Genomic DNA, 13,897 nt, shown 5'->3' on the forward strand with positions numbered 1-13,897 from the left:
TTTTTAGATCATGTCATAGACTTCATAATTGTATTCACGAGTCAATTCGGCGATTAAACGCCGGCTTTAGGATAAAAGTACGAAAGCTGTACCACATACAAACAGGAAGGATTGTCTCAGGAGTGATTTGTTCGAGGATTCAAGGTAATTATTATACAGTATCACAAAAGTGAGTACAAACCTCACATTTTTGCAGGTATTTAAGTATATCTTTTCATGGGACAACACTGACAAACTGACACTTTGACACAATGAAAAGTAGTCTGTGTGCAGCTTATACACTCACTGGCCACTTTATTAGGTACACCATGCTAGTAACGGGTTGGACCCCCTTTTGCCTCCAGAACTGCCTCAATTCTTCGTGGCATACATTCAACAAGGTGCTGGAAGCATTCCTCTGAGAGTTTGGTCCATATTGACATGATGGCATCACACAGTTGGTGCAAATTTGTCAGCTGCACATCCATGATGCGAATCTCCCGTTCCACCACATCCCAAAGATGCTCTATTGGATTGACATCTGGTGACTGTGGAGGCTATTTGAATGCAGTGAACTCATTGTCATGTTCAAGAAACCAGTCTGAGATGATTCCAGATTTATGATATGGCGCATTGTCCTGCTGAAAGTAGCTTGAGAAGTTGGGTACATTGTGGTCATGAAGGGATGAACATGGTCAGCAACAATACTCAGGTAGGCTGTGGCGTTCCAACGATGCTCAATTGGTACCAAGAGTGCCAAGAAAATATTCCCCACACCATTACACCACCACCACCAGCCTGAACCGTTGATACAAGGCAGGATGGATCCATGCTTTCATGTTGTTGACGCCAAATTCTGACCCTAGCATCCAAATGTCGCAGCAGAAATCGAGACTCATCAGACCAGGCAAGGTTTTTCCAATCTTCTATTGTCCAATTTCGATGAGCTTGTGCAAATTGTAGCCTCAGTTCCTGTTTTAAGCTGAAAGGAGTGGCACCCGACGTGGTCTTCTGCTGCTGTAGCCCATCTGCCTCAAAGTTCGACGTACTGTACGTTCAGAGATGCTCTTCTGCCTATCTCTGTTGTAACGGGTGGTTATTTGGTCACTGTTGCCTTTCTATCAGCTCAAACCAGTCTGGCCATTCTCCCTTGACCTCTGGCATCAACAAGGCATTTCCGCCCACAGAACTGCCGCTCACTGGATATTTTTTCTTTTCCGGACCATTCTCTGTAAACCCTAGAGATGGTTGTGCGTGAAAATCCCAGTAGATCAGCAGTTTCTGAAATACTCAGACCAGCCCTTCTGGCACCAACAACCATGCCACGTTCAAAGTCACTCAAATCACCTTTCTTCCCTATACTGATGCTCGGTTTGAACTGCAGGAGATCGTCTTAAACCATGTCTACATGCCTAAATGCACTGAGTTGCCGCCATGTGATTGGCTGATTAGAAATTAAGTGTTAACGAGCAGTTGGACTGGTGTACCTAATAAAGTGGCCGGTGAGTGTATAGTTAATAGTTAATTTATTTTCCCCTCAAAATAACTAGAGATAGGGCCCCTATTAATCGGCCCTGCGCCCCGTCAATACCATGATGAAGTCTATGATCATGTCTCTATATGTGGAAATGCATCTAGGATTGAAATTTCAGATTTCTAGTTCTACCTACTTTCTGTGTTTCTAAGTAGGTGAAATTGCAAGATCATAATAGGGTGCAAATACTTGTGCTCCTCACTGTATACCCCAGTCAAAATGGATTGGATGTCTCGCACAAGGGTGTAGGTTTGGTCTCAACATTGGTAGGGACGATATAACAGCATAACCTGCATGTAGTTACGGTTTTTGCTGGGAACGGGACATTAATAAGACCAAACAGACTGGATGAAGGGGGCAAGGGGCCACATTTCTTATGAATATGAACCTAATTAATTGATAGGCTAAATGATCAATGCAAAATAAATCTGTATCTACAGATAATAACTTTTACGTGGATTGGTTCAGGTGATACACTGTTCGATTTAAACCTTTGTTTTCAAAAACTACTACAGAAACATTTTGAAAACTTCCAGAATAAATGTCTGGTTTTTATTAGCAAACATTAACAAAATGAAAATAAATTACTTCATAATGGTAGGGTCAATTATATCCTTATAACATATGGAAAGACAATCAGTAATTCCCTATAAAACTGAACTCATTGTATAATGCAAATAATGTTGCTTAAAAGTTGGTGGGGACAATTTTAGCATCCTGAAAAGTTGGTAGTGTTATGTCCCTACCATCCCTATGGAAACCTACGCCCTTGGTCTCGCGCCATCAATGGCAGCCATTGAGTTATTATAAGGGATGTAACAAAATATCGAAATGGTGATATATCGTGGTAATTTGTATCCCAAAAGGTTATCGATATGCGCCTGCCAAGAATCGAGATATCGTTTTAAAAAGGTGTGAATGTAAAATAAATAAATAAAAAGGAACCAAGAAGTTGCTACCAAAATCTTCTACCATAATAGTGTCTGTTAACTCTAAGGCTGCATTAACGGTGCTTGACGCCCAATCCATTTAGACTGGGAACGTTTGTTCATTCGAAACCAGAATATTCAGTCATTCTGTCTGATTTTCAGGGCACTTACAGGTCACTTGCTGTTCATTTTAGGGCATTTACAGGTCATTTTCTGTTGAGTTTGAGTCACTTCCTATTCATTTGGGTGATTCCCAGGTCAATTCCTGTTCTGTATAGGGTTGTTCCGATCATGTTTTTTTGCTCCCGATCCGATCCCGATTGTTTTAGTTTGAGTATCTGCCGATCCCGATATTTCCCGATCCGATTGCTTTTTTTTTTTGCTCCCGATTCGATTCTAATCATTCCCGATAATTTTTCCTGATCATATACATTTTGGCAATGCATTAAGAAAAAAATGAATAAAACTCGGACGAATATATACATTCAACATACAGTACATAAGTACTGTATTTGTTTATTATGACAATAAATCCTCAAGATGGCATTTACATTATTAACATTCTTTCTGTGAGAGGGATCCACGGATAGAAAGACTTGTAATTCTTAAAGGATAAATGTGACTTTGTATATTGTCACTAAATATTGCCATCTAGTGTATTTGTTGAGCTTTCAGTAAAATGATACTGTAGCCATTTAACTGTTCTGTCCAAATGCATGATGGGAAGTGCAACCATTACTGTGCGTAGTGACACCAATTGATATATCTTCTCTGCGTTGGGAAATAACATAGGGTGTTAAGAAAAAGAACAACTACTACCTTTCTTCTCCACATTGCTTCCCACGATATTTCTAATTGTGGAGAGAGGGATTTTGAGGCTTTAGCCATTTATAAAAAGGCTCCAAAGGCTGCCAAATTTCACTCAACTCATTTTACGCTGCCTTTTATCTCTCTATATAGGTAAAACGGCGCCATTACAGATTGATCGCGACAATGCGTAGGTGGGTCGTGCAGCGCATGCATTAATTGCGGTAAATATTTTAACGTGATACATCTTTTAAAAAATTAATTACCGCCGTTATCGGGATAAATTTGATAACCCTACCTTAAGCCTAAACTAAAGACTCTGGATGAGTGTAACATATTATGTCTGTAATGTTAAATACAATTAGAAAACGATTTTATTATTTAATTATTTAACCAAAACTATATTCACGATACTCATTTTACGTTATCTTTTAGCTCTATATGTAAGTAAAACGGCGCCATTATATATTGAACGCGACAATGCGTGAGTGGGTCGTGCAGAGCATGCGTTAATTGCGTTAAATAATTTTACGTGATTAATTTTAAAAAAGTGAATTGCCGCCGTTAACGCGAAAAAGGCATGTCCTGATACTTTTTTGCCGATTCCGATACTTTGAAAATGACACACAAACATCTTTAGTTCTGTAACTAAAAATACACAGGAAGTGACCCATAATATACCCCAAAATCAACAGGAAGTAACTGAAAATACACAGGTAAATGAACTAGGGCTGTCAAAATTATCGCGTTAACGGGCGGTAATTAATTTTTTAATCACGTTAAAACATTTGACGCAATTAACGCACATGCCCCGCTCAAACAGATTAAAATGACAGCAAAGTGTCATGTCCATTTGTGTTTTTTTGGTGTTTTGTCGCCCTCTGCTGACGTATGGGTGCGACTGATTTTATGGGTTTCAGCACCATGAGCATTGTGTAATTATTGACATCAACAATGGCGGACTACTAGTTTATTTTTTGATTGAAAATTTTACAAATTTTATTAAAACGAAAACATTAAGAGGGCTTTTAATATAAAATTTCTATAACTTGTACTAACATTTACTATCCATGGACCGCTTTAACAGAATGTTAATGCCATCTTGCTGATTTATTGTTATAATAAACAAATACAGTACTTATGTACCATATGTTGAATGTATATATCCGTCTTGTGTCTTATCTCTCCATTCCAACAATAATTTACAGAAAAATATGGCATATTTTATATATGGTTTGAATTACGATTAATTAATTTTTAAGCTGTAACTAACTCGATTAAAAAATTGTAATCGTTTGACAGCCCTAGTCATGACATGACAAATCTAATTGGATTAAAAAAATGCTTAACATCGAAACAGAATTTTAAAAACAGAAATAACGCAGAGCATAGGGAATCAACTGATACCGTTGAGCTTCAAATAAAGGCCAAAGTGTCCAGCATCCCTCGACTGTCGAGGGATTCCATGTGGAAAAGGTAAAAGCGACCCCGGAATGTTTTGGGAATAAATCAAGAAGAGAAGACGACGCGGCGTCTCAATCCCAAATTCAGCGAGCGGCCGGCACATTCCGAGCGTTTCCACGCGGATTTGTTGACCCGTCACCATCCCAAATTCCATCAGCTTTTATTCCAGTATGTGCACACGTTAAAAAGTGTGGAAAAAACAGAAGACGTGAACAATCTGTGCTCCTCGCAAACATAAATAACACAACGAGTGGGTCAAAACAACCAAAAACAAACATACAAAGTGAGAAGTCCCGGGTAAGAAGACGACAACGCAAACACAAACGTCCTGAGCCGACACCCGCATGCCAGTTGAAGCAGAGCATATCATGCCAAAGACAAAAGAGCACAAAAGGAACACTATAAGCGCCACCGGAGTAGAAAAATACTTCCATGCTTTAGTGGTGCCTTCAAGAGACGAACAAGCTGTTACAATCTGGGAAATTTCAACATTTGAAACCACACATAGGAATAATTGACAGTTCTGAATAACTCATTGCCAGCCATTGATGAAGATAGATGTCCAATCCATTTTGGCCAAAATAGATTGGACGTCTAATTCCGTCAATGGTGGTTAATGACTTGAAGAGACAGACAACACCTATCCAGCTTCTTAAATACAGTGATCCCTCGCTACTTCGCGCTTCAAAGCCCTCAGTCCATCGTGGATTTTTTTTCAATTAAAAATAAATAAATAAATGCATTATTTTAATTTTATAGAGCCGTCCCAATCCCATCACGTAGTCATTCACTCTCGCTCCTAACGGTTTTCTTGGTCAGGCAGTGCACTGGAGTTGCTTATTAAAGTTAACGACGATTGACAGTTAATGTTTAATCTAGCCAGAGACGCTTGTGAGCAGAGACTTCAAAGAGCCGCATGCGTCAACATCGTTTAAATTGTTAAACAGTTGCCGTGACAACTCCTTGTGTGTGAGTTTGCAGCGTGAGTTGATTTGAGTGGACTCACTCAATGAAGCATTTAATAAAGACAAGTATTTTTCTACTTTTTTAAAAAATGGATTGGGCGTCTTTTTTCTTGTTTAAAAATAATTTAGTGGGACAGCAACATGTTTAAACTTATCATAATTGATTACATTTGAAGTGCTTAACTCCTTTGCTCCCAAAAACGTATAAATACGTTTTATTTTTAATTGTTTCAGTGTCCCAAAGACGTATTTATACGTCTTTTACTTTTTTTTTTCTTTCAAAAAAGACATTGCTGGGTTCTGATTCAATTAAGCTCCAAAGCACAAAGCTGAAAATCCATTTTAAGGCAATAAAACATGCCACTGGAGGGCAGTAGCGAATTTGGTAAGCAACGAACGGCCAAGCCACACGGCCGGGCGCCGGAGGAAGACGACTGAATGGATGCCAGGCGGCGGACCACCGAGCAGAACAATCGGTAGGACGCCCGGAATGCCAGGCCCTGGACGACCGAGCAGAACGACCGGGACCACTAGTGCAGCGGACGATGCCTTTGAGTTCATGCTGCTCGCGAGCAGAAAAAAAAAATCATCTTTATGAGACAGACAGCAATGAGGAAAAAAGTTTAACTGGCTGTCGCGGCCAGAACAGCGTCATCTTTCAGTCAGTTATGTGTAAATAAATTGCTACTTTGCTATCAAAAGCTCTATTTGTCTTGTTCTTTATCTTATTTTGTAAAAAGAAAACATTATTCAGATGTTTGGGATGTAACTAAGGCAAAAAACAGCTGTGTATAAGTCAAAGTTACGTTTGAAATGTGTGCTTTCACAAAAAGCTCACTTTCTCTGGAAAATTGCTCAAACTAAGCTATTTTCTAATGCTGATTTCTAAAGAATGGAAAAAGATATGAACTAACTTTTTTTTCTGAGTAATTCTTTTGGTGGGTTCCATGTTTGTATAGCAAAAGAACAGAATTTTCTGTGGGCCTTGCAAAATCAGTCAAAATCCAGTATAACGGCCGGGAGCGAAGGGCCTTGCTCTGGTGAAAATGGCCGGGAGTGAATGAGTTAACAACCATTTAGTAAAAACGGATAAATACATAAAGTGAAAAAACATGTCTTATATCTATCTCTTATATGTATCCCTTTCCAATGATAAATCTGAATAAATACATTGAACACACAAATTAAAAAAAAAAAAAAATCCAGGGGGCGCCACTTCGCGGTTTTTCACTTGTCGCGGTGGGTTGTGGTCCCACATTAACTGCGAAAAACGAGGAATCACTGTAAATTGAAAAACACAGAATTGAATTTTTCTGATGGGTAATAGTGGCAAAGAACGTAAACAGCCAGCATTTATAGGAAATGCTATTAATGCTAGTACTATTTAGCCAATCAAATATGAGTATCACAAATTGCCCGCCCTTCTTAGTGTTGCCATTAATACCATAATCCACATGCACTTCTGCATGAGTCTATGAATGTGTATGTGTGTGGGTGTAACTGACATCTCAAAATTGTCATTTTTTTGTGCTTAAACATTATTTTCTCCATTATCAGAGAATCTAAGAAATTTGATCTTACACTAGAAGTTTTTTTTTATATATATGAGATGTTGTCTGCCTCTTTAAATGACTTTCAATCCCATTCATTCCTGTACAAAGTTTCCATTTAGAACTCCTTCCAACGTACTCCATCTTGAAGTACAAATCAGAAATTTACAGTTTACTTCAAGTAATCCAGAACCCATTGTAATTTAAACCTCTCATGGCATTTCCATTGATTTTTTTTTTTTTGGTGGACATTGTGCAAATTTCCTGTTCCTGCTTGCATTGATTATCATCTGTGTAACAGTCGACGCCGGTAGGAGGTCCGAGGCTTGGCCAAGTTGAACCAGCAACTTTTGTTTTCTACGATCTACGCAAAAGGTACGAAAGACGCCAGACATGCGAACGCCGAGCTTGCGACTTTGGGAGGACAAGAACTGGCAGATGCAGGTACCGTGGGGCAAATAAGTATTTAGTCAACCACTACTTGTGCAAGTTCTCCCACTTGAAAATATTAGAGAGGCCTGTAATTGTCAACATGGGTAAACCTCAACCATGAAAGACAGAATGTGGAAAAAATAAACCCAGGAAATCACATTGTTTGATTTTTGGTGGAAAATAAGTATGTGGTCAATACTAAAAGTTCATCTCAATACTTTGTTATGTACCCTTTGTTGGCAATAACGGAGGCCAAACGTTTTCTATAACTCTTCACAAGCTTTTCACACACTGTTGCTGTTATTTTGGCCCATTCCTCCATGCAGATCTCCTCTAGAACATTGATGTTTTGGGGCTGTCATTGGGCAACACCGACTTTCAACTCCCTCCACAGATTTTCAATGGGGTTGAGATCTGGAGACTGGCTAGGCCACTCCAGGACCTTGACATGCTTCTTACGAGGCCACTCCTTTGTTGCCCTGGTTGTGTGTTTGGGATCATTGTCATGCTGAAAGACCCAGCCACCTCTCATCTTCAATGCTCTTGCTGATGGAAGGAGGTTTTCACCCAAAATCTCTCGATACATGGCCCCATTCATTCTTTCCTTTACACAGATCAGTCGTCCTGGTCGCTTTGCAGAAAAACAGCCCCAAAGCATGAAGTTTCCACCACCATGCTTCACAGTGGGTATAGTGTTCTTCGGATGCAATCCAGTATTCTTTCTCCTCCAAACACGAGAACCTGTGTTTCTACCAAAAAGTTCTATTTGGGTTTCATCTGACCATAACACATTCACCCAGTCCTGCTCTGGATCATCCAAATGCTCTCTAGCGAACCACAGACGGGCCTGAACGTGTACTTTCTTCAGCAGGGGGAGACGTCTGGCAGTGCAGGATTTGAGTCCCTGGAGTCGCAATGTGTTACTGATAGTAGCCTTTGTTACTGTGGTCCCAGCTCTCTGTAGGTCATTCACTAGGTCCCCCCGTGTGGTTCTGGGATTTTTGCTCACCATTCTTGTTATCATTTTGACGCCACGGGGTGAGATCTTGCATGGAGCCCCAGATGGAGGGAGATTATCAGTGGTCTTGTATGTCTTCCATTTTCTAATAATTCCTCCCACAGTTGATTTCTTTACACCAAGTGTCTTACCTATTGCAGATTTACTCTTCCCAGGCTGGTGCAGGTATACAATTTTGTCTCTAGTGTCCTTCGACAGCTCTTTGGTCTTGGCCATAGTGGAGTTTGGAGTGTGACGTACTGTGATTGTGGACAGGTGTGTTTTATACCGATAATGAGTTAAAACAGGTGCCATCAATACAGGTAACGAGTGGAGCTTCGTTAGACCTCGTTAGAAGAAGTTAGACCTCTTTGATTGCCAGAAATCTTGCTTGTTTGTAGGTGACCAAATACTTATTTTCCACTCTAATTTGGAAATAAATTCTTCAAAAATCAAACAATGTGATTTTCTGTTTTTTTTCCCCACATTCTGTTTCACATAGTTGAGGTTTACCCATGTTGCCAATCACAGGCCTCTCTCATCTTTTCAAGTAGGAGAACTTGCACAATTGGTGGTTGACTAAATAATTATTTGCCCCACTGTATGTCCAGCGGGAGTCAAGGTGGTTGTGGGGATGACAACAAAGTCCCTGGTTCTGCTCGGGACAGGTATCCTGTCCTGAAAGCATCAGGAGTACAGAAGGACAGTCCCTAGTTCCAGTTGGGATTACACTTAACACCTAATTTTGGGCCCAAAACATTGTCCAAAGTACTGATACAAGATCTGGCCCAGGTCCCACAGATGGCTTCAAGGCAAAAAACAAAACTCCCTTTAGAGAAAAGTGGCTACAGGAAAAAAGTTTGTGTCTTTTCAGAGCTGTCCAACCAGGCATGTTCATCGACAGGAAGTGAAAAAATGGAAAAGTGGTTACCTTAAAGAGCAGCAGAACATGTCGGACAGGGTGTGCGTTGGTGGAAGATGGGTCTAAAATGTTCAAGTGTACACAGATACTTAAAATGACCTGTTCTTGGAAACTCAGCAGATTTCTGATTGGCTAAAATGAAAAACAAATGTAATTTCATGAGCTAAACAGACCTAAAATTGCCATGTACCAACGAACAGGTTGTCAGGGAGCTTAAAGCGTGCTGCTGAGAATCTCTGACACTTGTGTATTGGTTTGGTCGTCTGAGTCAACATCCTGTGCGGCCGCCCCTTCCGGGTCCTCGTCATCGTCCTGCGAGCCGGCCACCCTCTCCGGGTCCTTGCCGAGGTCAGCGAAGATCCTTCTCACGTGGGGCCTCTGTTCCTTTAGTCGGCCTTTGCGGCTTTCAGGGATGCAATTGGTGCGGCTGATGTAAGTGGCGCCCTGCATCGGGGGCAGTGGTGGCGGCTCCTCAGGCGGCGGCAGGTCCGGGTCGCGCTGCTTTGTGTAGACACCCTCGGATAGAGACCCAGTGTGGCTTTCCCCGCTGTGGCCCTTTAGCCAGCGCTGGGGGCCGCTGAAGTACTGGCCTCGGTGGCTCCTGGAGAGCAGCTTGCGCTTAGAAGGAGGGTTTGAGACGGTCCTCAATTGGGGGGCGGCCCCCTCCTGTTGGGTCCTTGATAGGGACAGACCCTCTAGAGTCTTGGTAGTGCGGCACAGAGCAGGGCAAAGCGGTAGAGACAGCGGGAGATCACCCGAGAAGCGAGGGGACAACGGGGTGGATGGTGACGCAGGGAGGGCTCGGGGTAAGGAGGGGGAGCGAGGCAGTGTGAAAGGGAAGGCGGGGATATCTTTGGAGAGCAAAGGCGCTACACCCTCTTTTGAGGCGGGGTCCTTCAAGGGTGTGGACAGTGGGAGGTCCTTCACAGGGAGGGTGCTGTAGCTGAAGAAGGAAAGATTACATTGAATGTATAGTCAATGAAAATGTATGAATACGAATTCATGTATCTGATATTAACCTCAGCTCGTGGATCTGAAGCACGTCAGGGGCGCTTCCCCCTAGAGAGTGCATGGCCTGCTGGGACAGGTCCTGGGGGGGTGAGTAGAGCAGGTCCAGTTCACGGGGGCTTAGGGCGTCGCTGGAGTCGTAGTCGCTGTCTGTTGGGAGGAAAACCTCTGAGGAACCGTCCTCATCTGAGCCTAGCAGCGAGTCTGGGCACAGCAAAAAGGGACCAAAACAAAGAAAAATAAATACTTTAATTTGAGTAAGGAAAACTCTTGATAACGATGATGATGCTCACCGCTTATGGCCTTCCTCCTGAACAATTCTGGCGACGGTGAGGGTGAGGGTATGTAGTCCATGTTAGACGAGGTGGAGTCAGTCTTCTGCTGGTTCCCGTCGCTTTCCGGGGCATTGGCGTCCACGAGACAGGTGACCGGAACACCACCGCGGGGGTGCTTGTAGCGGGCGTACTGCAGAGCGTCCGTCAACCAGCGGAGGTCTCGCCGAGTCTCATCCAGCTGCTGCATGACACCCAAAAAATTGGAAATATATGAGATTAAAATAAAAAACTATGAGGGCACCGTCATCAGTAATAACTTGATTTACAAGTGCCACAGTTTTCAATCAGGTTTTTGAGCTATGAGCAGTCACCTGGTGGATTTCTTTGCTTGGTGTTTTGAGATAAAACACATCCAACACGCAAATACTACAGTACAAGCAGTAATTACAAGATAAAACACATCCAACACGCAAATACTACAGTACCAGCAGTAAATACAATTTAGAAAGCTATTTTTTTAAGGCCGCTTTCACGCTAGACCAAGAGGACAAGGATCCGGTTGGAGAGCTACATGGCTGCAACACTTGCAAATGAGTTGATGAAAAGGTTTAGCATTCACAGTGCGTCAACTGAACTTTCCGAGTAGCATCACGTGGACGAAAGGCGCACTCATTTATTGGACAAATAGAAGAGGAAGTACTTCCCTTCTGGGAGGGGAGGGAGCGTAGTGCTGTGACAATGTCCCAAGTCACACAGGTGTGCAACCGTTCTCACTTTTGTGACTTTTTGGACTGTCAAATTGTCGCCACTTTCAGGAGAGCGAGACTAACGAAACGGCCGCTCCAAGAGGCTCCGCATGTTTATGCCACTGTCACTCTCACACGATACGTTAAGCAACAGCATGGAAAACACAACCGCCACAGTAGAACCCAAATCTGTGTATCAAATGCAACTGCTTAGCGCAGCACAACATTTGACCATGGCTAATCGTCTGTCATTACGCCATTGTTGATTTTAAATAGCGTGCGCGATGTACTTCCGCTTCCAAGGATGCCCTGCGTGTAGCGTCACAGCCTTGAGCTGTGCACATAAAGTAGCAAAAGCGGACCCTGCTCCGGTTGCATTCACAAGCGAAGAATGGTGCGTTTAAAGTGGACTGAGACCCACGATTTTTTAGCGGACCAGAGTTCGTTTGTTTGGTCCGAACAAGAATTTGGATGCACGTTCACATTTACAAAACGAAGCCGACTATCTGAGAAAAAAATACTCTGGTCCGTTTAAAACAGACCAAACAGTGCTAGTGTGAAAGCGCCTTGACTCACTTGATTATACAAAATTGAGAGTCCTGCACTGTAAAAATAAAACTAAAATAAAATCAAACACATAGAGGGAAAAGGAACATTTAAGTGAAAGAGGAAAAAGTTTTAACTTAAGAGACATGAAACAAAGTATTTCTTGGCAATTATCTGCTTGTCACACAAATGCGGCTAGACCAGGATGACTGTGGTGGAAAGAATGTAGAGACTGCGAGTGGCGAGTCAAGGTTGGGGTCCCCTCAGCGAGATGCCATCGTAAATCAAGACCCCTTCAAAAATAAAATAATGACAGTAAACCGCAGCTATATTATCATTTATGGTTTGCTTAAGTCTAGTCAGGATTTAAGAGTTGTGCTTCACTGTAGTAGTATGGAAATACAGCATAATTCAGTGCAATAAGAAGCAATTGAGTTATCAGAACTTGGAATTTCAAGTCAACCACTATAATTTTCAAGTCTTAAAAAACAAGTTAAAAGTCAAAATTCAACATTAAGAAAACTGGACTTCAGTTATTATACATTTCTTTAAGCTGGGATGGAACCCGACATGGTGGCAGTGGAATGCAGACAACTGAGCTCAACACCTTGGCTGACTGCTCAATTGACCTATCACAAAACCACGCCCACAGATCACCAAAGTCGGACACCTAACCATAGAGTTGCATAGGAATTCTGTGTGGTCGTAACTTAAAACATCTTTTTTCTAACTTTAAAATAGCAAAAACCCGAGTTTATTCCTGTGCATGGCGTACCTGTAATTCCGACACCAGGTACCATGAGAGCATACGCGGAGCCGTTGGGCCAAAAATGTCATTGCATGCAATTGACTTTCCTACATATGAATTTAAAATTAAGACTTTGCCGGTACAATGTCGTCTATAAAAGTTGTAAAGCAAAAAAAAAAAAAACAAAAAAAAACAAATAACAAAAATGAATCAAATGAACAAAAAATAATATTATTATAATGGGTCAAAACTATTTTTTAAACAGATCATGTGACTAGCACCTTACGGACGGTCATTTGCTTTGCTTAGCCAAAACCACTGGAGGACAGAAGTGGCAAGATGGCTAAGCTTTCAAAAGTGACAACAACAGCCAAAAGCATAGCTGTCCTAAGTAGCCTCATTAAGAATTCCCCTCAAAAATGATGACGAGCATGAGCTAAGCTACTATCCGAGCATATATCTTGTAAGATAATCTTATTGCTGACACTGCGTTTCGGGGTCATCAAAAATGTTTTGCCCCCTTCTGCCAAAAAAAGTCAAACTCCGCCTATGCCTGAAAGATTGGGAGGAGGAATTTTTATACAAACCCTAAAAGAAGGCTCGCCAAATGCACGCTACGGATAAGGCTGTGTCATCTACCACATAAACAACAAGACAGTCACCCAAGGACACCTATGCTTGCTCAAAGGTAAATGAATGATCGACTTGTAAAAAATAAAAAATATTTGATGGTATGTAGTAAACCTAGACTACAACAGTAAACAAGACCCCATCACTAAAAGTCCCAAGTAAACACCACAAACTTTCTATTAAAAAACGGAAGATGTACTTATGTTTAGTCTTGGACGCACACGAAGGAAAGTTCTCCTCTCAAACACACCTAGCCTTTGGCTGCGGTCAACTCGAATGCACGCCGCTCTCTCAACGTTGAGCATTTATTTACGTTGTATTCATGTTGCACATGTACTGTATGTTTATGATGCAAGTTGTTTATT

At 41.7% G+C, this 13,897-nt stretch overlaps 1 protein-coding gene across 3 annotated transcripts in view; it reads right to left on the minus strand.

Moving 5' to 3' along the window:
- Window positions 1-7,399: 7,399 nt before the first annotated feature.
- The window catches only part of ankfn1a (ankyrin repeat and fibronectin type III domain containing 1a), an 88,359-nt gene continuing 81,861 nt past the window's right edge, over window positions 7,400-13,897 (minus strand). For all 3 annotated transcript variants that reach the window (XM_057826053.1, XM_057826052.1, XM_057826055.1), the window contains 3 exons: window positions 10,881-11,103; window positions 10,599-10,791; window positions 7,400-10,522 (listed from right to left, as the gene is read on the minus strand). In XM_057826053.1, coding sequence (XP_057682036.1) covers window positions 9,793-10,522; window positions 10,599-10,791; window positions 10,881-11,103 — 1,146 coding nt within the window. In that variant the 3' untranslated portion in view covers window positions 7,400-9,792. The remainder of the gene's footprint in view (window positions 10,523-10,598; window positions 10,792-10,880; window positions 11,104-13,897) is intronic.

The sequence above is a fragment of the Corythoichthys intestinalis genome, chromosome 21 (assembly GCF_030265065.1).
Source record: "Corythoichthys intestinalis isolate RoL2023-P3 chromosome 21, ASM3026506v1, whole genome shotgun sequence".
In the NCBI taxonomy this organism is placed as follows: domain Eukaryota; kingdom Metazoa; phylum Chordata; class Actinopteri; order Syngnathiformes; family Syngnathidae; genus Corythoichthys; species Corythoichthys intestinalis.